Source organism: Anas acuta, chromosome 4 (assembly GCF_963932015.1).
Source record: "Anas acuta chromosome 4, bAnaAcu1.1, whole genome shotgun sequence".
Taxonomy (NCBI): domain Eukaryota; kingdom Metazoa; phylum Chordata; class Aves; order Anseriformes; family Anatidae; genus Anas; species Anas acuta.
Window position 1 is genome coordinate 17481956 of NC_088982.1, and position 26072 is coordinate 17508027.

The 26072-nt window shown below is 36.7% G+C and overlaps 1 protein-coding gene across 15 annotated transcripts in view; it reads right to left on the reverse strand.

Moving 5' to 3' along the window:
* The window catches only part of KCNIP4 (potassium voltage-gated channel interacting protein 4), a 431453-nt gene that overhangs the window by 39950 nt on the left and 365431 nt on the right, over nt 1-26072 (reverse strand). For 13 of the 15 annotated variants that reach the window (XM_068680017.1, XM_068680012.1, XM_068680016.1 and 10 more), the window contains one exon: nt 8695-8819. In XM_068680017.1, coding sequence (XP_068536118.1) covers nt 8695-8819 — 125 coding nt within the window. Of the gene's footprint in view, nt 1-8694; nt 8820-13298; nt 13417-14720; nt 14823-26072 lie in introns of those variants that run through there. The other 2 variants (XM_068680011.1, XM_068680027.1) reach the window with 2 other exon arrangements.

Here is a 26072-nt window from a genome sequence, read left to right on the forward strand (position 1 = left end):
GAAGGGTTTCAAGTTTCTCCTAACTCTTGAAGGAAATATACAATGAATGTAGGCATTACTTATTGCTGAGTTTGTTAAAAGATTTTTACAGAACCTTGTTTGAAATATAGAAAAGTTCCCTCTAAAGCACTAGTATGAATACGAGTGCTTTCAAAACATAGTTGCAAACTTCTACCCTGGCAAGTTATTATTTATTTATTTTGTTAAGTCTTTCTTCAGTCATCTAAAACTGAGAAAACAAATGATCTGAAGCCACAACTGGTAAATAAAAATGTTAGTAAAGATAAATAAATAAATAAATAAATAAAAAGGGCTATGAGCATTATACACATCTTCAATAACTATCCCTGGATAGCAAAAGATAATTTACAGAACTGTTTCGTGACAGCAGATATGCTATCCAGCTTGTAGGTTTACTTCCTTGGAGTTTCGTTATGCTCTTTTCTACTATTTAGATTCTTCCAGCTGAGCAAGACAAGGTAGTTTTCTAGCAGGGGTAGATATTAATTTTCAGTTTGAATTATTACTATCTGATTTTATAGTAAGATTCAGAACTTCCTTTATTTTATTATGTTTTATTGGCGTTCCTATATAACAAATTTAACAATGCTATTAAATTTGTTAAAAGCATGAGACACAAACCTACCTTCCAGATGTCATCACTGAGTCTACTTGAAAAGAGGAGTTGTTGGTGTTCCTTTGCATATACACTCTCTTCATGTCCACAATGCTGTTGTTAGTGAAGGCATCAGCACCTCTACAAAAAGTTTCAGCACAATGCACAAGTTTGCAGCAGTTACCTTCTACTGTACAAGACGCCTGTCTGAAAGTACCCTGGCTGCTGGTGGTGAGATGAAATCATTCCTTTCCTAGGACTCAGTGGAGGGAGGCTGAAAAGTCTGTTTAAGCTCTAAGCCATCTTCAAGGGCAACAACCTCTTGAGAACCAACGTGAGGGGCAATATTCTTTTGTACTAGTGTCCTCATCCCTCATGCTCTTTTTTTTTTTTTTTTTTTTTTTGTTTTGTTTTGTTTTGTTTTGTTTTGTTTTTTTTTGTTTTCCACACTCTCTCTCTTTGGCTGCTTTGGTCTTGAATCCACATTAATTCATTACAGTACAAGCACATGAATTCAGTGTACAACTGAAAGGGATCACAATGAAATGAAGACATCCTATTGCCTCTGTGGGATGGGAAAATCATAACTCAGAGACAACTGATCCAAGCTAAACTGTTACACCTTTTGTGAAACCTTCTGTGTCAGTGTTCAAGTCCAGGTTGAATGGGGCTTTAGGCAGCTTGATCTTGTGGAAGGTATGCCTGCCTGTGGAAGCAGGGTTGGAATTAGATGACCTTTAAGGTCCCTTTGAACCCAAAGTATTTTGTGATTCTATGACAAGAAGACTATGTTGCCTTTCCCCCTTGTGCCTTTGAACAGGTGCTAATTAATTTAATGCTAATTAAAGAAGCAAGAAAAATAGAAGAGACATCCCAAATCTATTTGATTCATCATCCAGGTATTCAAACTTTATACATCTCTTCCCTTCCTGCCCCCTCCTCCCCCCTTTTCTCTTACAGTAGAACACCTATCAGCTTTTAGTGCCTGGCAAATACAGGACACTTTTTTCATTTGCACAAAACAAATTCTAATCAAGACACTGATTATCTTGGAATCTGCAAGACAAAAGTGGAAGACAGAAGTGTACTTCTCCATTAGTCATAGAGCAGAGCTCTATGTGCAAACAGAATAGCTATAAAGATAAAAGTCATCTCTGCATTGGACACTTTTGTCATACTTCTTTTCTTACCAAGTGAGTTCCAGTTATGACAAGCAAGACAAATACATTTAGTGTTCTCAGAACGTCAAGTATATATGAAAGATTAAGCCAGTCTGAAAATGTTAACTTTAGTACCTTCAAAACTACATTGAGGTATTTCAGTTTTTGCACAAGATAACACTTATACTGCAAAATACACAGCATATATCTATATAACCTTCATCCTCAAATATTTAACACACACACAAAAAAAAAAAAAAAAAAAGTAGAGGAATAATTTTTCGATTAAAATGATTTTTATTCAGTGTTATTACTAATTTTTCTCTCTCAAATCTCAGTTACTTTTAACAAAAGTATAATTTTTCATTCACTTTTTAAACTCTTCCTACATGGAAAGATGCTCTAATTATCACGTTGTTATATGAGATGCAGATGAAACTACGTTGTTATTTTGGGCACCTGGTCTCAGCACATTACTTTAGCTCATGAAGGTGCTTAATCTGACTTACAAACTTTGGAGAAGGATATAAATTCAGATAAATATTTGTATCTGACATCTTTTAGCAGCCAACCTAAATGACTTCCTTGGCAGCCTGAAGGCTTTCTTAAATACAGTTCATGGGCTCTACCTTTGAAAAAACTGACTGTAGTGGGAGCTGATGCTAAACTTAACCTTTCTAGACCATACCACTGGGCCTTGTGCCTTTTAGAGGGCTTTAAATACATAATATGAACACTAATCATATGAGGTCTAGAGCTTGGGATTTAAGATCAGCATCAAAACTTTGAATTTTATGTTTTACTAATATGATGATAAAAGATGCTATCTCAACAATGTTAAAATTGATTTTTAATGCCAGAATACGAACACTACATAGATACAAAAAGTAATATCAAACATGAGCACCAAAGTAAGTATTTATACAGATTTTATTTACTGGGGAGACTTTTTCCTGCTAAGAATGTCAAAATTCACACTGTACGTGCATTGGGGTTTTGAGGGAATTAGGTTGACATATAGAATGCAGAAATGGAAATTAGTTTCAAACTATTAGCTAATCTTATGCATTAAATTACTCATCCAGCATGAATGTGGGCAGTTCAGATAAAAAACTGATAGAATTGTTCACTTGAAGAGGCCTCTAAAGGTCACCTAGTCAAACATATAAAAAATATCCTATAAATATTTTTACAGTTGGGTATTTACATATACATTAGATGGTTAACCTTAGGTGGTTAACCTCAGCGGACATGAACCTTATGCTTTTATTTCCTCCTCAATAGATCGGAAATATACTCTTTTACATTAAAACAAACAACAAAAAAGTGCTTTTTCTCACTTATTTTTTCTAAGATGCTAGCAGATGAACAAACAAAAGAGAAGGAATTTTTCTGAAAAGGTCAATGAGAATAGTTGTACCTTATCACACAAACTCTTTAATGCTCTACACAATCAATAAATGAGTGTTACAACCTAAAAAATGAGCTGTCATTAAGCTGCCTGAGAGTCACAAATGCAATACACAGTATTACAATGCTAATTGAAACTGAAAATCTTTGAATAAATTAGCATATTTTGAGTTATGCATTTAAGTGTACATGTATGCATAGCATGATGGGAAGAACCCATCTTTGAGTGTAATATTATCAGAGCTATTTTCTTATTCTCGTTTGCCTCATTTACTAACAGTAATAAGAAAGAAGAGTATCTTAGAAATATTGTTTTCCCAATGAATGTCACAAATATAAAGCTGCCTGTTTAAAGCTACAGTAAGTATTCAGGGACATTTTTATACATTCAAAATTACGATTTATACTTTCTCTAACACACAGATGGGTAAGATAAATGTTCATCAAAATATGTTTTCACATCCAGGAAAGCCTAATAGTTTCCCAATGCAATGTTCTATAGATTTTTGATGAGAATAATCAACTAAAATTAAAAGATCATTAACATTTAGGTTTAGAACAGGAGCATCTTTTGTGCAACAAAAGCATTTCCTAAGTATTTTTAAAATGGAAATGTGCCATAGCTCAGGGACATTTTTAAAACTGTGAGAGACCTATCAATGGACAAAAGAGAAAGAAGGACCACATGTTGAGTGCATTCTTGATAGTCTGTGCAATTTGTTGTGAAGTACCACTTGTACTAGGTCTGCCACAGAGACACTGGTTTGAAAGGTTAATGACTGCAGCAATCACAATTTCAATTTACATGAAACGGGATGACAGGAAGCCAAATACAAAATGGAGAGGTCCAACTGTGATGGCAGCTGAGAAACAATTCATCAACAAAAGTGCAAGAACATTGTAAAACCAGAGTGTGAAGGACAACCTTTTGAGCTTGGGGAGGGCTTAGGACTTCCGTTAAGATCATTTTTGAGGATAGTATAGAAGAAACTTAGTAATACATGTGATTGAGATGTGTGAAATAATTAATATCTAAAAGCAATGGTTTTCATAGCAGAAATGCTATAGATATCTTATTAAAATAAAAGCAAAAGGCTTGAAATATGTGTGTATTATTTTTCAGAGAAGACGTAATTAGGGTATAGACCTAATTTTGGTTAAAAAGAATGTAAAATAAAAAGATGCAGCTATAACCTTCATCATAGGAAATATTTTAGTAGCAGAATGCCAGGTGACAGAACAGTATTTTAGGGGATTTATAACTCTAAACTTCCTTTATCCTTCCACTTTCCTTTATTTGTCACTGTTGAAAACAGTATACTGAGGCAGAGGTAGAGCTGCTTTTCCTGTATTTCATCAGTTGTTTTATTTTATCATGAGTGGGACCTGTTTCCTCCTGCCATGCTTGCATAAAGACAGAGGAAAAATGTGCATACTAGAAAGTCTGTGGAAAATACACAGAAAGGGATGTGAATTTTCTTATTCTTTACTTGCTGACACATCTACAGCACTAAACATTATAATATAGAGATATTAAAGTTCTTCAGGAGGAAATGTCCGTTATGAAATTATATCTACTCTCACTATAGTATGTATTAGGGAGTCTCATCCTTTCTGTATCTTAATTTTTTATTTTCATTTTGATCATTAATATTTGAGATACTCTATCTCCTGGTAGTATTACAGCTTAGGTATTTAAAGTCTTGTGGTTTTTAGGCTCTCTCTAAGGAGATTGTTGCTGTCTTTTCGTTCTGTAAAGAGGTAGGTAATCTGAGAATTCATAGAGAGGAAATCAGTGCCTGAAAATAGTAATGTTTACTGGTAAAATAACAAGTAGTAACTACTTTAACTGAAATAGTAGAACTATCTTTACTCTTACACAATGATTCCACATACATGTATTAAGTGATGAAATAGCAATAATTATTTTATAATTTATTAGAGGTATACAACTATGGACCAGAAAAAATGTGTGCATTGGATTACCCAGTGCAAAATTCTGTTGAATTAATCAAAGTACATATAATAACTATGCTAGGTGATGTTATCTATGCTGCCTTTAGGACCCCAGCTCTGCATGACAGCTCTCTTGAGCCACTGTCCATGAAATGCTGATTCTACTGTTCTATGGGATATAAATTTAGTCTAATTTATTTAGAGCATAATACCAGTAGAGCTACAACTATTTAAATCCATGCCTTAATTTAAACTTACATTCATATCTTTTTTGTTTTGTTTTGTTTTATATAGTTATATTGTTGAAGAGATGGTAAGGCAGGCAAACATCAAATGAAAACCATAAAGTGGAGAGGTCGGATTTGCACATTTTGACAGTATCATGTTAAATATGTATGCCTGTATGTTTCATTAAAACTTTCAATGGATTTTCTACCCTAGAAGAATGGTTAAGCAGATTATCAAAAAGCACAGAGTGGCTGAGGTTGACAGGGACCCCTCTGGAGGTCATCTGGTTAAACACCCCTCCCCACCCCCCCACCCCCCCCACCCCCCGCTCAAGCAGGGCCACCCAGAGAAGATGGCCCTGGTCCATGTCCAAGCAGCTTTTGAAGATCTCCAATGATGGAGACTCTTCAAACAACTCTGGGCAACCTGTGCCAGTGCTCAGTTACCCACACAGTAGAGAAGCGCTTCCCAACGTTCAGACACAGCCCCTTACGTTCCAGTTTCTGATCACTGCCTCTCATCCTAGCACTGGGCACCAGTGAAAAGAGCCCGTCTCTATCTTCTTTGCAACTTCCCTTCAGGTGCTTATAGACACTGTTAAATCCTCTCCAAGCCTTCTCTTCTCAGAACAGTCCCAAATCTCTCAGCTTTTCCTCACATGATAGATTCTCCAGTCCTGTCATCATCTTTGTGGGCCTCCGCTGGACTTTCTCCAGTATGTTTCTGTCTCATGCTGAACTGAGAAACAGCCCTGAACTGGAAAGAGCAATCCAGGTGTGGTCTCACCAGTGTTGAATATAGGGAGAAAATCATCTTTCTCAACCTTTCCACCAACATCTCCAGGTCTGCCAAGCTATTTTCCGGGTGGATGACCCTCAGCATATATCAATGCATGAAGAACAAAGATAAAGCACATGGGGTGAAAATATTGGCAGGATAGCATTCAGCTGGATATTAAAAGAAGGAGAGTGAGAAGAGAGGTAGCCTATGACAGACAGAGGCAATGATCTTTGTGGGGGGAGAGCATTTAAGCACAGCCATGAGAGGCACTGTAATTCCATCCTATATCAGTATCTACCAAAACTAGCCAAACTGTTTTTGGAAAAACCTAGATAGGTGGCAAGAAAATGAACCTACATAGACAAGCTGTTCACAGAGCTGAGGAGACAAGACCTAACCACTCTCTGAAGAGATTAGGGAACTGCAAAAATAGAAAACTGCAAATTTTGCAGTAAAAACAGACAAATATGAGAAACAAAATAAACCCCAACTCATCTGAAAGATTTGTAACCCTTCATTTCTGAAGTTTAAAGCTTGGGTTAAGTAAGACTTCTGCTTTAAACTGATTTATAACAGTCACCAACCCTGGACATGTTTTACAACATTTTTGAAAATAATTGATAAATTTGCAATTGCATTAAACAAAAAATCTGAATTTTGTGTTCATTAGCTCTAAATAGTCAGATATTTATATTTGCATGTCTTGAATTACCATGTGCTGATAAAAAAATGAAACACTTGTATAAAATATATTACTATCAAAACCTTTTTATGTAAGCAATACATCCTAGAACACAGAAGTATATGAAGAGCTGGCATTCTTTCTGGAATATATAACTGTATAACAGCAATCAATTAAAATACTTCCTTATAACATATTCTCTTTTTCCATCCCTCATTTTATGCAGAGAAACATCAAGGTCCTTTATTTCTGAGGCACTCAAAAATAATGATTCCAGAGAAACAGACAGAAGGTGTATTTTATCCACTATACTTTTACCTTTTTGCCTTAGATAATTAGGGACATTAACTCATGATTTGAAATACCTTGAGAATGCTGTCATTAACAGGGGAATGTTCTCTGGTACCCTGAGGAAATGAAAAGCTTTTAAGAGCAATCACTGTTAATCACTAACATGCCAACATTATATACCTTCTGAAAATGGGGATGATGTATAGCCAGGACACATTAAGTGACTATATATTTTACTTGCGTTGTGAGATTTCAATAAAAATGTTGTTTTAAAATATCCCTTTGCACAGCTTGCTTTCACTACAAAATACATGATATCTAAGAATAGATCATCTGTAATTCTGTACAATTTACACTTCTTCTTCTACAAGCTATTAAAAATCTTTTCTCTGATTCCATAGTTAAGCTTCACTGTATCACTGTACTTTAGCCTTATAATACTTTTTTACACAAATTCATTTAAGTAGTAAGTTCCAAGGGCAAGATGAAGGCCCTTATGCAAGGGCAAAACAAAAACTAAATCCAAAGGTGATAAAGGCAATTATCATGCAATTTACCTACTAGCTCAGCAGGAGACTTAGTAACTGCGCAGTTGCAGTACTCAAAACTGACTTCATAGGCTAATATTACAATCTGATGATTTGGAAAATTGTTGTTATTCAAAATTTTTAATATTAAATATTTTCTATGTAATGTTAATTGCATGTAATATTTTATAAAAGTGTTAATCAGATGAAAAATAGAATAAAACAGAATATTTTTTTCTTTTTTTTCTTTTTGATAAAGCAGTTTTTCTTGTGTACAGTGTTCATCACTATATATATATGACATCAGGGCATGTCTCACTTTTGGTAAAGAGTCATGTTTAGTATAGAAATTAATAAAACTTAGTTATTAATAAATCTTTTTATGCCATATTTCTTTGCAGTTCTAGCTATGGGAACCTCACATGCTAGCACCAAGCCCAGAGGCACAGGACAGCAAATACACATTGGCAAAGGAGGCAGATTGTATCCATGGACTAGAGCCCTAAGTGGGGATCCTACCCAGTTGAAAATATAGGGAATGTTGATAAGACACATATATCAGCAATAAATCACCAATAATGACTCCCGATAAAGGGATCTGACAAATTCATAGACTGGTAGAGCTAGGAAAAAAAACAAGTCATCCACTGCTGTCCACCTAACAAAAAATTCCTCTAGTGTAGTTTTAGCCAATTGCATCCTGTGATAACTATCCTGTACAAAAAAAATCAAAATCTTTCCTCTAAATGACCAAACGTTTCATGACTAATTTTCTCTCCCATTATTTCAGCTTTTGCCAAACAGCCCCAACACAATCTGTCCTTGTATAGTCCTACTTTACTAACTTATAATATTATCTTCTGGATGATTTCTGTCTGTATCTTTCAGCCATTAAACAGCCCAATTGTTGCAGATTGATTGTTTCCACACTTGATCAGGCATGCAGCGTTTAAATACTGAATCCCACAATCTCTGTTGCCAGTTGTTCTAAAACTGCTGATACTGCATTGGCCTATCATGTAAATTGAAAAATGAAGTGCTTACATTCTTGAAACCTCTATATAAGATCTGAAGTTCCTTCTTTGTGAATTTACTCTGTGCTTCCAGCAGCTCAAGAGCTTCAGGTCTATGTCGTACTGTGGCCATTTCCATTTCATCTTCTACAGTGTCTGCAGAATACAAGAGACAGAGAAGGAAGACTCAACAAGAAATAGAGAATGTAGAAATGACTATCCATTGTAGGAAAAGAAAAATCCTTAAATGACATTAATTTAAAGAATGTATTTTTTACAGCCTTTAAGATATGTTAATTTTGAACTCATGGGGAAAAAGTATCTATCTGCTTCAGTGGCTGCACAGAATATGGAACAGTGGTGATAATCCGTTGGTCTGGATATTATCACAACATATGTATAAATAATAATAAACTGGAAAGTGGACATTCTGCAAGGACATGCATGACACATTCAGTATGAATTTGCTGTTTCTACAACTCTGAGCAAAGAAAACAATCTTATAAAATAGTGTCACAGCAATACTGACAATTTTTCCTTGTTTTATTACTGGAAGTGAATTCACTGTATTAGACTGGGATTCCAAGTGTTCTCCTTTTACCGTAAAGTTGTACTTTCTAAAGTGTGTGAGAAGGATATTGCACATTCAGCAGTAGACCTTGCTTTGAGTACCATATAACAAACCCTTTTGGACAAACATGATTATTCATGGGGAGCAGCCTTATCAGGGAACTTGAGGATTTTAGTGACCTCATCATCAAGTGAATATGAATGAAAATATACATCTTTAAGGCTTAAATAAATGTGGCCCTATAAGGATGAGAGAAAGCAACACATTTTTTCCAAGTAGAGATCAATTGTTAAAGTTAGTCATTGGAAAGTTAAGGTCATACAGGAATTTACAGTAGAGATTTTTATTTATTTATTTATTTATTTTAATATGGGGGTACCAGGCATACACTTGACCAAATATTTGAGCATTATGCACGTATTAAGCATACGTTATGCAAAACTTCAGACAAATTTGATCAAATCACTTTTGCCTTCTGTTTGAAGAGTCATACCAACTACAGAAATTAACTTGAGCAAAACCAAGTATGTATAATTTTTCAATTCTACAACAATGAAAATATATATTTTATTTAATCAGTGTGGAATGCTGCATTCTTAAACTTTTATTGTGTTCAATTTTCATAAGATTACAAAGAAAATATACCATTAAAACAGTGTTATGATTATATCTTCACGTATTTTTGTTCTGCTTCAATGCAGTAATAATAACTTTCATCTGCTTGGGAGAAATCTGGAGATATAGTTCAAACAAAACCAAAAAAATGAGCAACCTCGGAATAGAATCAGAGAATCATGGAATGGTTTGAAGGGACCTTTAAAGATCTAGTTCCAATAACCCTGCCATGAACAGGGACACCTTCCATTAGAGTAAGTTACTTAAAACTTGTAATCATAATATATAAACTATTTGGATTATTATTATTATTATTATTATTAATGATATTGTAGGACCATGTCTTTTTTTTCCTGTCAAAGAGACTTTGCTGTTGGCAGTCATCTCAGAAATGTAAGGATTAAAGAATTATTCCAGGTATGGTAAGGAAGAAAACAGACACTAAAAAAAGCATGTCCCGCTGCCTGAGAGCCTTCCAGTGATTGGCTTCCTACCCTAAATCCCAAGACTAGATGTCCACCTCAAGCTCATCAACTGTGAAATATTTCAGACAAGATGACCAACAAATGAGTGATAACTATAGCTTCTGCCTTTACCAAATTAGCAAGAATCATTTAATAGTTGCAATTACAAGTGCAAGATGAAAGGCATGGTGTAAGATAGAAAAATGAGCCTTATTAATACTTCATGGCTTCTCAAACTTGATTCTTTGAACATCATTTTCTCCTGACAGTGTGCCTTGAGTACATTTATTTTATTCATTAAAGCTGTCTCTGTTAACACTTTTCAGCTTATACTCAATGCAGAAAGATTTATTAGAATAAGAAGTACAGTGCTAATCTGTTTAAATGACATGTTTGCAAATGCCGTAATATAATGTTAAATTCATTCATTCACTGAACCAGACTGCAAATTCACAGAACCCTCTGCATTTCATAACTCTTCTGAGAGACACGATAGTTTTGTCTGACTCTGTACTTTAGCTTTTCCCAAGTCATTAATTATCAGTGTAAGCATTACAGAGAAGAATATCTGTAGGAGAAATGAAACATGGTATCTTTCATTTAATCTGACAGAAAGTATTTTCCAAATCAGTGTAACCCATAATTTTATCTGAAAATGTCCATTATGCATTCGCCTATGAGCAAGCTATATCATAGTTCTCTTTTGTTTTTATTTGTAGGTTGTCTCAGAGGACTCAGAAACCACCACCATCTTTATGAATAATTCCACAGTAAATGTTATCAACAACAACAATAATAAAAAACAACAACAACAAACAACTCTCACTTTACATTGAATTTATGATGCTTGATGATAGTCTTGATCAAGATTATAAGAAAATTTCAGATTTCACCTTTAAAAAGAAAGTTTCTGTCATGCTGCCGTGCAAAGGGTGAGTTTTGAAAACACTACCCTTATAGATAAAATTTTAATAAAGTAGGTCCAGGGTTAACAAGCTGTCATCCCAGTATGGGGATTGTCTAGCAAAGTTCTTGAGCTACATTTTAATTCTGGCAGAGAACATCAAGGTTTATTTTGTAAGGTTTTTAAACTTTTCCATCATGTTTTAAAGGGAACTATCTTTTATATTCACTATAAAGTCCCTGTAACAATGTCCTGCTTTAGATATGCAGATGAGATTTTTTGTCAGCTATCAGTCAACACTAGGTGCCTGTGCTAAACTGACAAGAGTCAACCCAAGAATAAATATTGTTCAAATTCACTTATTTTTTATATGACAAAAGACATATGAAATTTAAATGGGCTACTGTTTAGAAAGAAAGTGACTTAACTGGAAACGAGATGGTTCACAATTTGTGAATCATCTGACTACCTAGACAGACATCTATAAGTTCTTCATGAAGCTAGATCAGTAGATGTAATAACTGTAAGGCTAGATACATAGGCCACAGAAACAGGCTGAGCACAGTCTGGTATATCCTTAATGATGAATGTTTATACTTTGTTTTAATGATTTGATAAAAATGTAGAAGACTGCAGTAAGGTGCTAATGTTAGTTTTCTGTTAATGAAAATATTCAACAGTCTAATCATGCCCTACTTCTGTAGACACCTTGTAGACAGAAATAATCTAAACATAATATCACTGTGAATTTCCCTATAACATGCCAACTATGATGATTAAAATACTATAGCATTCATGAGTCAATTGCACTTTATTTATTTATTTATTCATATTTTAGGCTAGTTATAAAAAATAATTTATAAAAAATATTTATAGTTATGTATACACACTGAAAGTATGTGAAAATATATGCGTTTCTACATAGGACTTTCATAATTTATATGGCATTAATAATAATAATAAAATAGTTATTTCAGTTCCCTAGTTACTTCAGCCTAAGAAAGTTAAGGGCTTATTTATTTATTTATTTATCCATCCATCCATAAAAGGCATATTTATCCATATATGCCAATTGAGAAAGAGAAGCAAGTTCATATTCAATTCTTTGTATATTAAATACACATTCTTATTTATGTCATTAATGAATGTCTTTCTTCCAGTAGAGACAGTTTTTAATGTATTTGCCACAGGAACTATGCTTTGAACCTTTCATCATTCATTAAATTACAAAATGGTAAAATCAATGCAAAACCCAGACATACTCTTCAAATAATGACTGCTGGAGAAGCAAGTCCAATCTTAGGGTTCAGTTCATGTCTGTAAAATTTGTCTACATGCATTTCCCTACACAAACCCCAAATGATATGTCCGCTACTTATATAATAATTACATGCACATGCACTTCAAAACCATTCAAAGCCATTCTTGAGAATGGTCCTTTCTCTAGCATATACATTTAAATATTTAGCTAAGGAAGTATAGATTTAATTTCAGGTTTACCAAAGTAAAACACACAAATAAGGAATAGTACTCTTTGAGATGTTTTGTTGAATGGGAATCCTGAAATAAGTTTTTCATTATTATTCAAATCATATTTCTCTGCATATATTCATAGAAAGTAAGCACAGAATTGTAAATTCAGGGTTTGCATTCTTTCAACAAAATACTTGTTTTAAAAATATTCCCTTTAAAATTTATAAAGAATTTGTATTGTGAGGTTGTCATTGTAGGTAGTGCTGACTTCATTCCTAGTACATTCGAATTTTGTTTCTTCCAAATGAGCAGAAATAAAATAGCACATTATGTCAAAATGGGACAATAACAATGTTCATCTACAATTTAATATAATATTTTCGTGTAATATAATAGTCTAATTTAAAACAGCATTTCATTATTTACAAGAGCACTGAGGAAAATGCTGACTGCATCTTATCTTTCTACTATATGGTTCTCAAACATGAAACATTTGATGCAAGTTTTACTTTGACTTCTTTTCTGGCTTACAAAACACTCACAGCTTGATTATGCATATTTTGCATGGTTAAGGCTATTAAGACTGATTCTAAATATTTTCATGTTACCTGTGCAGACTAAAATGTTGCATAGAGATGTGCAATGAATAAAGATGTGTTGTTCTTCGAATACCTTCAAGCAAAGGGATCAAACCATCCATTACTTTTTAGTCTAGGACTATGTCATGTCATGTAGGTGAAAGCAGCTTCTACTTAATGAATTAGTATCAGCTGTCACTACAGTGACTGCCCTTTTTAAGCTACCTGAGTTCCCAGTAAAACACATCAGCTGAAGCAACCATGAAAATGTTACTGTGCATACAAATCTTTAGTGTTTTTCATCTTTGAGATCTCAAATAGTTAGAAAGGAAAGAAAACACCACAGTCTATTCACTCTGCTATTCCATTTCACTGCTTTTCACATGCTCTTCCATAGAAGAAGGAAGAGCATGTGAAAAAAAAAAGCAGTGAAATGGAATAGCAGAAAGAAATCCTATATCCACATCACTGAAGTCTTAGCACTTAATAAAGGGCCCATGTTTATAACCTAGTGGCCTCAGGTTGTCCCATGATCACTGGAGAGAGGGAACTGCTCTTGGAGGCTTTTCTTGCTTTAGATTGATTGATATGCTTTATCAAGAATAGGATATGGGAAGCATAAGGACCATTCAGCTTCTATTTGTAGGTGCTCAAATTAGTGCATAGAATTAAGACAAATTAATCTTTACTGAATTGGGTAAAAAGGGATATTATAGTATCAGTTACAGAGGCCAAATGATATAGGAAGACGTTAGTATTATTGCTGTAATTTATCTCTGTCTATTGCTAATTTATCTCTGTCTATGGATGGATGGATGGACAGATGGATCTGTCTGTCTGTCTGTCTGTCTCTTCCCTTTTATCTGTCTGTTAGCCACCCAGGAAGGATCTTATTTTCTTACAGCATAGGATCAGGACAGTAAAGGAAATGTCAGTGTGCTTGTCCTTTAAGTACATTGACATACTTTATTTTTGATCTTTTTTTTTTCTATTCCCCAGACATATACTTTAGGTGTCACTCCCTTTACAGTTTGATGTTACACAGTCAACTTGCAGAACCAAGCCCTTCCTTCCAGATCAGTAATGCCGTTATTATCCTATGTACCGGACTGTACATACATAAATATACGCACACATACACAAAAAGCTACCACTTTGTAAATGCATTGAGATCAGGCTTTTAACTTCAGTAAACCACTTTTCAGCTAGGTTGTCGAGCGTGTCCCAACCCAGCAGTTTGTGCACAGCAGACCCTGGCACTAGTATGCCAGCATACTCCGCACAGACAAATCTATTACCAGCCCACAAATCTGTTCATCAATCCTTTTTAAACCTCAATAGAGCATACAGTTACTTCAGCAGATGACTTTCAAATGAGCAGCTAATGAAAGTATAAATTTTGATGCATGCAAACCTAAAAAAAAAAAAAATCAAATGAAAAATAAAACTTGCTTTGAGTAACAGGAGATGTCGTTTTGGCAGCCGAGCAGGGCAAGAGCTTCATAAGTCGCTCTTTAATGCTGCGTTTGGTACTGTTCTGAGCGTAGAGGAAACCTAAAAAATACATTATCAGGACCGTTAACATAGTCTTGAGAACAATTTCTGTACATGCTGAAGAGTTTATCATTATAGCAGTATCCTGATAGGAAAAGGCCAAACAGACAGCAGCCATCCTGAATTGCAAAAGGCAGCCAAAATTTTTGAACAGGACAACAAAATCATTTTGTGCTTGCATCTTTCCAGCACAGGGGATGTTTTGTACATGTACATCTCTGAAAAAACTTCTTATAAGCCCCTTAAGTTATAAGCCACTTTAAAACATCTAACTATGGTATCAGATTATATATTTGAAACAACATAAGGAGAGTCTTTGCAAAAATTTTAACGTCAAAATAGTTTAAAGACTTTTAAGTCTATTTAATTACTTAATTTTTAGCCAAAAAGTGAAAAACAAAACAAAACAAACAAACCAAAACAAAACAACAACAAAAAAAAACACACACAACTAACAAAACACATAAATAAAACTTCAAAGATATCTTTTGTTGTCCTTTCTGTCAGTCTTCTACTTCCAAGCCTGAATTTTCCCGTATCATCCATTCAGCAATTGTGATAACCAGCCTGGTACTTTTGCCTTTTCTGAATATTTATATTTATAATATCTTATATTTATTGAATATAAGTATCAACCATGATATACAGCCAGTCTTCCTTTTCTTTAATATTTGTCATTCTGCATATATATAGTTACAAGTATTATTTAGGTTTTCATCTTCAAATATTCATGGCTGAATAGTTAATGTTCATGTGCCATAAAGTAGGTAAACAGTATTACTCTTATTTACTACAAAGGAAATTGTCAGAGTAAATGTCTGTGACATCTAACTAACCATTTCATACAGAATGGTTAATCCAAGCAAACGTCTTCTGGCTGGATATTTGCTGTAAATGACAGACTTAACATCTGCAGAACAGCTGACTAAATGATTTGTGTTCCTGGGAAAAGTAAAGCTTAGTTTGAACACTAGGCAACTCCTGTACTTTTCATCTGAACTGCAAGTGGTCAAACATAAGCACTGTTCTGCAATGACTCTTGCTACAACAGCTAGAATGGAATGCAAATCGGATGGTGCAAGAAGCGGAAGACAAGACTGAGTTCCTGTGCTAGTGGTGCAGTCACCAGGATTAAACCGGGTTATTCCAGTTGCTGCACTTGTGCTGAATACTGGTATTCATGTCATTACATGGAATAGTTTCCTCTCTGTTACCAAACTAGACCAAGCAGGAACCTCCCACACTTAACACCAAGTTCAGCTTGCAGGCAGTCTTGAAAAAGTGTGTACTTTATTTGGGAACAGAAGGAAGGAGTGAGAAGGCTTTAAAAATACCGAAAGTTGTAAATGAAATAAAAATATTTGTCAGTTTGTATACAAGTAAAATATTAGAGAAAATTAAATTAAAAGAAAGAAAAAAAAAAAGAGAGAGAGAAAAAAAACAAAACAAAAAAAAAAAACAAAAAAAAAACCAGGAAAGACTCAAACAAAGCCCTAAGAAATCAACAAATTCATAGAATCATAAGACTGGCTCGGGTTGGAAGGGATGTTAAAGATCATCTAATTCCAACCTCTGTTGATGCAGCCCAGGATGCAGCCGGCCTTCTGCACTGCAAGCACACTATTGTTAGTACACATATTCTGCCTCCAAGAAAACTCCAGCTCTGGCAAATGAAAGAAAAATCCGGTCTTAGAACAAGGTCAAATGAACCTACATGAATTCATGAATTTCTCTGGAAACGTAAAAGCTATTTATTACAAAAAAATAAGAATAAATACACTTATTATTTGTAGCAGTGAACTGTCAGTTCAACTGAGAATCATGCTGCAGGTAAAAGTATAAAATAAAAGACTCTGTGATCTGATGGGTATCTTAAATTTCACTTTTTTTTTTCTTTTTTTTTTTTTTTCCTGATCTCAGCTGGCAGTGTCTGGAGTATCACACTATGTCTGTAATGTACAGATTTGAATACAGAGAATCACAATCACAGAATGGTCAAGGTTGGAAGGGACCTCTGAAGATCACACAGTCTAACAAGCAGGATCACCTAGAGCACACTGTGCAGAAAGGCATCCAGGCAGGTTTCGAATATCTCCAAGGAAGGAGATTCCATAACCTCTCTGGGCAACATGTTCCAGTGCTCTGTCACCCTCACAGTGAAGTGCCCCTCATATTGAGTCAGAACCTCCTGTGCTTCAGTTTGTGCCTGTTGCCTCTCATCCTGCCCCTAGGCACAACTGAAAAGAGAGTTGCTCCATCCTCTTGACACCCTCCCCTCAGACATTTATTCATGAGGTCTTCTCTCACTCTTCTCTTTTCCAGGCTAAGCAGGCCCAGCTCTCTCAGCCTGTCCTCATATGACAGTTGCTCCAGTCCTCTAATCATCTTCGTAGCCCTCCTCTGGACTTGCTCCAGGATCTCCATGTCCCTCTTGTACTGGGGAGCCCAGAACTGGACACAATACTCCAGGAGTGGCCTCACCAGGGCTGAATAGATGGAAGGATCACCTCCCTTGAGCTGCTGGCAGCACTCTTCCAAATGCACCCTAGGATACCATTGGCATTCCTGGCCACCAGGGCACATTGCTGACCCACGGTCAGCCTCCTGTCCACCAGGACTGCCAGGTCCCTCTCTGCAGAGCTGCTCTCCAGAAGGCACTTTGTTTATCTTAAAGATTGTTTTCTTCTTTGGGAATTCTCCAAGCATATACATAGTCTAGAAATGTTTACTTCTGTCTTTTTGAGTTCAGGTTTGCAAAGTTTTATTGTCCTTGTATTACTTACTTAATTACAAAGCTCCACAACCTATGTAATTACTGAAGATGTATTCAGCATTTTGCAAAACCTAAAGGGATGTGTTATGTCCAAAAGTTTTGAAGCTCAGAGCCTTAATTAAGCAAATTTTTTTACTACTTTCATGCTCACTCAAGAGATCGCAGAACTTAATGGAAAGAATATGGGCTTTGCAGGGGTATGAGCGAGGTCAAAAATAAAACAACGTGGGAGAAAGTAATATCTGAGAAGTAACAAAGGAGAACAATATAACTTCTATACTCGTTTTTAGCAGCTCTTTTAAAACCTTAACATTAAGAACAGAGCAGAGGCTAAGTGGTGTATCTTCTCATGGTACAATGGAGCACTGTGATAGCTTTTTGCTTCCAGTGAATACAGCGAGTCGAATCTGCAACTACTGCAGTCCACTTTCATGACCTCCCAATCAGTACTACAACTCTTACTGTGATTTTTCATGAATAAAGGACTCATGCCACAGAGAAAGTATGTCGGCTCTGGATGTGTACTGAGTTGGTGTATAATACATGCTGAGACGCTAGAAAATGCTAATTAAGATGACATACTGTAATAATTTCAGTAAATTTTGTATCAGTTTGCTCAGCTTAAAATAGGCTGTGGAAAAACTGTGATGACTAAGACTCTAAGCTAGACTAAAATCTACTGTTTATGTAGTAAGAAATTCGTATCTTATCATTAGTCTTCAAAATGGATATTCATGAGGATGTGGAGAGCCATTAAACACCAATGAACTGATAATGACAGGCTGATGTTATTTCATTTTAACTAATACTTAACAGAATAATAGTAATTCTTAGCCTGTGAAGAGATATTCAGAAACTGAATTTTCCAAATTTTTTCTTGATTTCATTTGTTTAATAATGTGTTGATTAGAGATTTCATAGCCGTTATCCCTAGCCCAGTCAGCCACAAACTTCTCTGTGCTCTGTGACACTTCTATTCAGGTTAGTTAACTAGGGCTCCTTGCTCTTTGGTTTAATAATTTGTTCCTCTGTAATGAAAGTTAAACCCCAAGACACATTTTTCCCTAGAATTCACTGTGGGAGTGTCCTAAAACTCATCTCCATATCACACCACCTGGATTATTTATTTATTTATTTATTTATTTATTTATTTATTTATTTATTTATTTATTTATTTATTTATTTTTGTGGTTCCAAGAGGTGCTCAGACTTCATATAAACTTCTGTGACTAGAGCATGGCTTACATGCTGTCATATTTAGGCACTGCTGTATTGATGTACGTGCTGCATATACATAGATTTTAGGTATTCTACACATATTTTAAGTGTGACTGCTATTTAGCATGATTTATATCTGTAGTTGCAAGAGATAATGAAGCTATTTTTCAAAACTCTGATTTACAGAGATGTAAACCAGAGAACTGTTCTACTATATGAGGAAAAGTATAATACAGATAGTACCATGCATACACATAACCAATACAATTGCTTTATTAATCACTACCTTTAAAAATCATACTTGGCCAAAAGCATCGAAATCATTGTTTCGTGTGTGATGTCATCACTCCAATATCACAACATTAACAGGCTGATGTAGATATGACACTGCTGGTTACAAAAATATATACACAAAGCAGCAGAGAAATGTTTACTCTTGAAATAAAAAAATTGGTGTAGTTAGAAAAGAGTGTAAAAAATAAGGAAAAAAGATGTGCTAGGGTATAAAAATGATGAATTATAAGTTATGACTGATTTATAAATTGCCATATATTTGTAATCACAATATATCTATGCCTAGACTAGACCTATCTTAAGTCTTTCCATGTTTATTTTCTTCATACATATGATCTTTCCTTTAGAAAGGCAGTACATACTGCATACTACCCTGCTGTTACAGACAGGTCAGACTACCCCAGGAAAGAATATCAAGCCAAGGGATCTTTTCAGGAGTTTTCAGAGGTAAAATATATCTTTTTCTAAATGCAATTGTTTTCATTTCAAATACTTCATCAGCATGAAAACAAGTGCAGGTAGCCACTTTTTGTTGGTAGAGATTTCTACTCAGCAGAAGGGACTTCTGTCGGTCTTGCACCCACAGACAGGGTCTGTGCTCAAGGTGGACTGTGACTGCTGTGGCTGCCCTTCCTTCAAAGTCTTGCATGCCCTTTCTTGCCCACAACAAATTCCCTCTGTTCAAAGCAGTTCCCTCCTGCCTTGCCTCCTGACTCATTGCTGACTTTCTATAATGATTTCTGAGTGATAAATTTCAACCTAGAAGGCACACGCATCAGAGTACTTAAAAGAGCTTTTGGGATTGATAATCATCCTATTTAACAGGAAGTTCAAAAACTAGGAACAATTATCACAACAAAATCCTTCCTCAGTGTCACTGAAAGAGAAAAGTCACCTGTAAAACTAATTCTTTGTTCACATTCTTTCATTTGTGGATTTTTACTTCTCTTTACTTTCTATATTTCACAAAGTTTCTCCACTTTATTTGGCAAAGCCAGCTGATAAGCTTCCACTGTTTAAGACTTTCTCCACTTTTTACTCAGCAGTATTTGCAAAAACTGGCCACATCCCATGCTTCAGCAGTACAGCTAAGCTCCCAGTAGTGCTGAAATCTGCATTTTGTTCACTTTGGAGATTTTAAGTCTTTTTACGAGTCTTATAAGAATAAATATATATGTATATATATTTTATCATAGTCTAAGCAAGGTGGACATTACAGTAGGAGTAAAGTAAGCGCTACCACTAGGCTCTCTGGATATCTCAATGGCAGTCTCTCTGGTCAGTGAGGAACCTCAGGCCTGGTATCAGTGATAGGTAGCACTGATAAGCACTTCCAAGCACTCCTTTTCTTATGGGATGCATGGCAAGCATGACAGCAAGAACTTGTAAAGAAAACTTTCTAAAGAGTTTGAATGAGTAAATGTGATTAAACAGTAATAACAAAATAAGTTTATCTGGATTAGTGAAGATTCAATGAGTTTTGTGATAGAGAAAAACCAACCAATGCTTCAATCAAAATTAAGGATTGGTTACAAATGAAGGACTACAAAAAAAGAGTGATATTCAAGAATAAGAAAGCAAAGAGAGGGAAATACTGTTGGGAAAAGACTAGAAAGAACATCTGTAGAAAAAAGGATGAATCTATCAAAGTGAGTGACAGATGATGGAAAGGAATAAAAAGCATGATATTAAGTGAGCTACAATGAAAAAAGAAGGGTTCAGAAAATAAAGAGACAGAAAAATTAAAAAAAGAAGTTAAAGAGGAGTTAAGAATTAGAATGAAAAACTAAACAGGGAGATATGAAAACTTGTGAGAAAGCTTTCAGATATTTACTCCCGCCATATATCTATCTTATCTTAACAGTGTGTATGGTGTATGTGAACATGTTCAATGCTCAATGCAGATATGCTTATGTTTTCCAAGGAGTATTCATTTCTTGAGAGCCCCTGAAAATTGGTCGAACAAGTGCTACTGACCTACTTTATGATTTAAGAGTTCTGCTTATTGTTTACTAGAGACACTGTAAAAAGGAAGCAAAAGTTACTGTATGGAAGACAATTTAACCCAATGATTTTTCCCTATGGATTACAGTATACAAGTGATCTTAGGTGAACACAACATGAAATGATTATGGAAATATAAATCAAAATTTCCTTGACAGTTGTATGCTTTTCACAGAGATTGATAATTTCAATTAAAGTGACTCTATAGCTAATAGTCTTGAGACATTATTCTGGGCCATAACTTCAGAAGATTATAATTGTATGTAATGTGATCTGGCAAGCTAATCCACGACGTGATTGTAATAGTATGTATAAGGTGGGATTGTCTGCTTCATGAGGGTTATCTGATCAAGGACCTTTTCAATGCAAAAGGGGATAATACATTAAGGGAAAAGAGATAAATAAGAATATGTAGAGACACAAAACTGTTTTGTGAAGGTTGACCAAAGACTAAAATTCTGCAGCTACTCATTGAAGGGCCATCAAGAAACTCCAAGGATAGATTTGGAGAGAGTCAACACGGATTTTGTAACTGACAAGTAAGGGGAAACAATCAGAACATGAAGATTTGGGATACTTGGGGTATTCCTGTGGGACTATGCAAAATTCATAAAGGAGTTTTTAGGAGAAGGGATTGGAAGAGGAACAGAAGGAAGAATAGACAGAAAGAGGTATAAAACAGACCTGCTGTGTGTAAACCATTGTTGATCAGCACACTTATCTGTGCTTGATCACTGCAGTCTCTGTCCTGTCTTATTCTTCTTAACTTTCTTAACTGTCTCTCTGTGCAATCTCACTTTCTCATGTGCATGAGTGCTGCAAGGATGAGGTGCCAGCTACTGGGGGACCACCATGTGATTTGCGTCCAGCAAATGCAGTCAGACCAGGGGTGTAGGCATCCTTGGCCAGTGGTGTCAGCTATTGGAGATGTGCCAACAACTCTGCCAACAACTGCCTTGGGTGGGTGTCTCAGCCCCAGCCATGAGATTGAGAACAGTGTGTGTCCCCAAAACCAGCTGGGGAGAACAGCGTGGGTGACAGGTTGCATTGGTGGCTAGAGCAGGGCTAGGCTGGGCTCCAGTGGACATCAGGAAGAATCCCTGCTCCCCGAGCTGATGGAGGCAACAGCTGCTTATAACATCCCTTAACAGCAGCACTGTACTTTACAGAGAAGAGTGTTTTTACACTCATTAGGAAAGTTAGATAAGACCAGAAACAGATACTTTTAATGAATAATTTCTGGAGCGTGTCTTCATAGTGTTCACAATATTATTCAATTATTCTGAGAGGAAATAATTAACTTGTAGTGCTCTAGGCTATCATTGCATTTTTTTAATGCTTTATATGAATTTAGTTCTTATGAAAGCCATCTCACCAAGAGCTCAGAGAACTTTCACAAAACAGTGAAATGAAAACAGCACACACTTTTCAATTCTGTTTAACTACCCCCAAGTGAGTCAGCTGTGACCTAGATCATTCTGATGAAGTTCACTTCCAAATCCACTGTCAAAGTCAACAGCATTATATTTATTTTAGGACTGCAAATTTTAGTGGTTTGGGTAAAGCTCATTTTTGATTTAAAATGGTAGTGACATTGTACCACTTTTTACAGAGGTCACCAAGCCTTGACAGACTTGAGGTAAAGTGCTCTACATTCCATTGATGATCTGTATCCTGCTTCTTTAAAAATAACATATTTGAACAAGGCAGAAAAGAGGCACAATGAAGTAATGAAGAATACACTTTTCTCTTTTGCAAACAGATTTCAAGAAACCAAATCCAGTGTCATTCATTATGTACCTCATTTAAAAACAAAAACAAACAAACAAACAAAAAAACACAGGATATTAAATAGAAATAGAAGAACATCAGTCCATCCCTTGCTTAGCTATTAGAATTTTCCTGTTAATCTAAGCAAAAGAGAGAAAAAGAGGTATTCCAAGATACTTTCTGAGATTACAAATTGCTTTTATTGCAACCTTTGTTCATGAGAGTTTGTAAAGGCATCTAATTTCAGCTGGGGGATATAATGTATAACAAAAACATCAAATTATTATGTAACAATGGACCAAAAAATTTTAGATGATTATATGCTATCATTACAATGAGATTTATCTAAATCATGCAAAGCTATGATTAAAAATTCCAGTAATCTATTTCTGCTATTTTTTATATGAATTACAAATATAAAGTCTGGTTAATTTACAGAGCACTATCAGGAGAATTAGAGCAAATTCCTCTCCCTTTCCATGGACAAAACCCCAAATAAAATTAGTTGCTTTGAAAAAACGCATATGAAATCTGAGTTATAAAGGAACTTTGACACCAGATAACACAAAACATTAGAAAAAAATTCAACTGATCACTGTCTTTCCATCCTGATGTTTTGCTAACCTTTGCAAAGGACCTAAGGGAGTAGTAACACTGAAATATGAAAGGTCACTTAGTGAATAAGTGTAAACCTTTATTTTTGGACTGCTTTTTAAAGACACTTTTCAGTATGAACACTTGCATGCATAGGCGCATACAAACTCTACAAACCACAGCATTCTGATTTTGATTACAAGTACTTCCTGTGGTTGTGGTTACAATTCAGACTGCAAGATAAGAGGTATAAACTACTGCAGAAGGTGGGGCTTTTGATTTCATCCTCCTGATTTTGTAACTACATAATTATTATTTTTTTTTCTCCCCATTTGCAGGGCTTCTTAGTCAGTACTGGCCAGTTTCCCTGGCACTGAGGTCAAACTGACAGGCCTATAGTTTCCCAGGTCTGCCCTCCGGCCCTTCTTGTAGATGGGTGTCACGTTTGCTAGCCACCAGTCAACTGGGACCTCCCACAATAGCCAGGACTGTTGATAAATGATGGTAAGCGGCTTGGCCAGCTCCTCTGCCAGTTCTCTCAGTACCCTCAGGTGGATCCCATCTGGCCCCATCGACTTGCATACACCCAAGTGCCATAGCAGGTTGCCAACCATTTCCTCATGGATAGTGAGGGCCACATTCTGCTCCCCATCCCCTTCCACCACTTCAGGGTACAGGGTATCCAGAGAGCAACTGGTTTTGCCGCTAAAGACTGAGGCAAAGAAGGCATTAAGCACCTCCGCCTTTTCCTCGTCTTTTGTAACTAAGTTTCCCCCCTGCATCCAGTAAAGGCTGGAGATTCTCCTTAGTCCTCTGTTTAGCATTGATGTATTTATAAAAACATTTTTTGTTGTCTTTGACGGCAGCAGCCAAATTGAGCTCAGATGAGCTCTGGTCTTTCTAATTTTGTCCCTGTGCTGCCTCGCAACATCCTTATAGTCCTCTTCAGTGGCCCACCCTCTTTTCCAAAGACTGCAAACCCTCTTTTTCCTATCCTAAGCTCAAGCTACAATTCTCTGTTCAGCCAGGCCGGTCTTCTTCCCCACTAGCTCCTCTTTGGGCACATGGGGACAGACCGCTCCTGCGCCATTAAAATTTCCTTCTTGAAGAGCACCCAGCCTTCCTGGACTCCTCTGCCCTCCAGAACCACCTCCCAATGGACTCTACCAACCAGTGTCCTGAGCAGTTCAAAGTTGGCCCTCCGGAAGTCCAATACAGCAGTTTTACTGGTCCCCTTCCTGGCTTCTCCGAGAATGGAGAACTCTACCATTTCATAGTCACTCTGCCCAAGACAGTTTCCAACCACCACATCTCCCACCAGTCCTTCTCTGTTTGTGAAGAGAAGGTCTAGCAGGGCACCTCCCCTGGTAGGCTCACTAACCAGCTGCATCAGGAAGCTATCTTCCACACTCTCCAGAAACCTCCTAGACTGCTTTCTCTGGGCTGTGTTGTGCTTCCAGGATATATATATCTGGGAAGTTGAAGTCCCCCACGAGTACAAGCGCTGAAGATTTCACAACTTTTGCCAGCTGCCTGTAGAACAACTCATCAGTCTCCTCATCCTGGTTCAGCGGTCTATAACAGACCCCCACCAGGATGCTTCCCTTGTTGGCCTTCCTGCTGATCCTAACCCATAAGGACTCAACCTTATCATTCCCAGCCTCAAATTCCATGACATCAAATCTCTCTCTGATATAGAGAGCCACACTACCACCCCTTCCATGCTGCCTGTCCCTTCTGAAGAGCCTATAGCCAGTCATTGCAGCACTCCAGTCATGACAGTGGTCCCACCACGTTTCCGTGATGGCAACCAAGTCGTAGCCTGCCAGCCGCATGATGGCTTCCAGCTCCTCCTGTCTGTTACCCATGCTGTGTGCATTAGTGTAGATGCACTTCAGTTGGGCCATTGCCTTCTCTCCCAGCCTTGCCATTGTTCCCCCTGGCACAGCTCTAACAAGCCTTGTTTCAGTCCTGTCCCCTTTCTTACCTAGTTTAAAGCATTCCCAATGAGCCCCGCCAGCTCCTGGCCTAGGATCTGTTTTCCCCTTAGAGATAGGGACCCGTCTGCAGCCATCAGGCAGGGTGCCGAGTAAAACGCCCCATGGTCAAAAAAAAAACAAATTTGCTGTGTTGGCACCAGCCTCTGAGCCACATATTTATCAGGTGGGCTTTCTGTGTCCTCTCTGTACCCCTCCCTGCCACTGTAGGGATGGATGAAAACACCACCTCTATTCTCGCTCCATCCACTAACCATCCAAGTCCCCTAAAGTCCCATTTGATGGTCTTCAGATTTTTCTCTTCAATGTCATCACTGCCAGCCTGGACTATTAAAAGAGGATAATAGAGGGGTGAACCAGGTTCAGAAGCTTTCTGGCAATGTCCCTGACCCTGGCCCCAGGGAGGCAGCAGACTTCCCTATGGGTAGGGTCAGGCCAACAAATAGGTCCCTCTGTTCCCCTGAGAAGGGAGTCGCCCACAACAATCACCCTTCTTTCTGTCCTGGTGGAGGCAGTCCTGAGGCGTGGAGACAACTTCCTCACCCTAGGCATCCTCCTGGGTAGACTTTCCACCTCGTCCTCAGCTACCGGTCTCTCAAG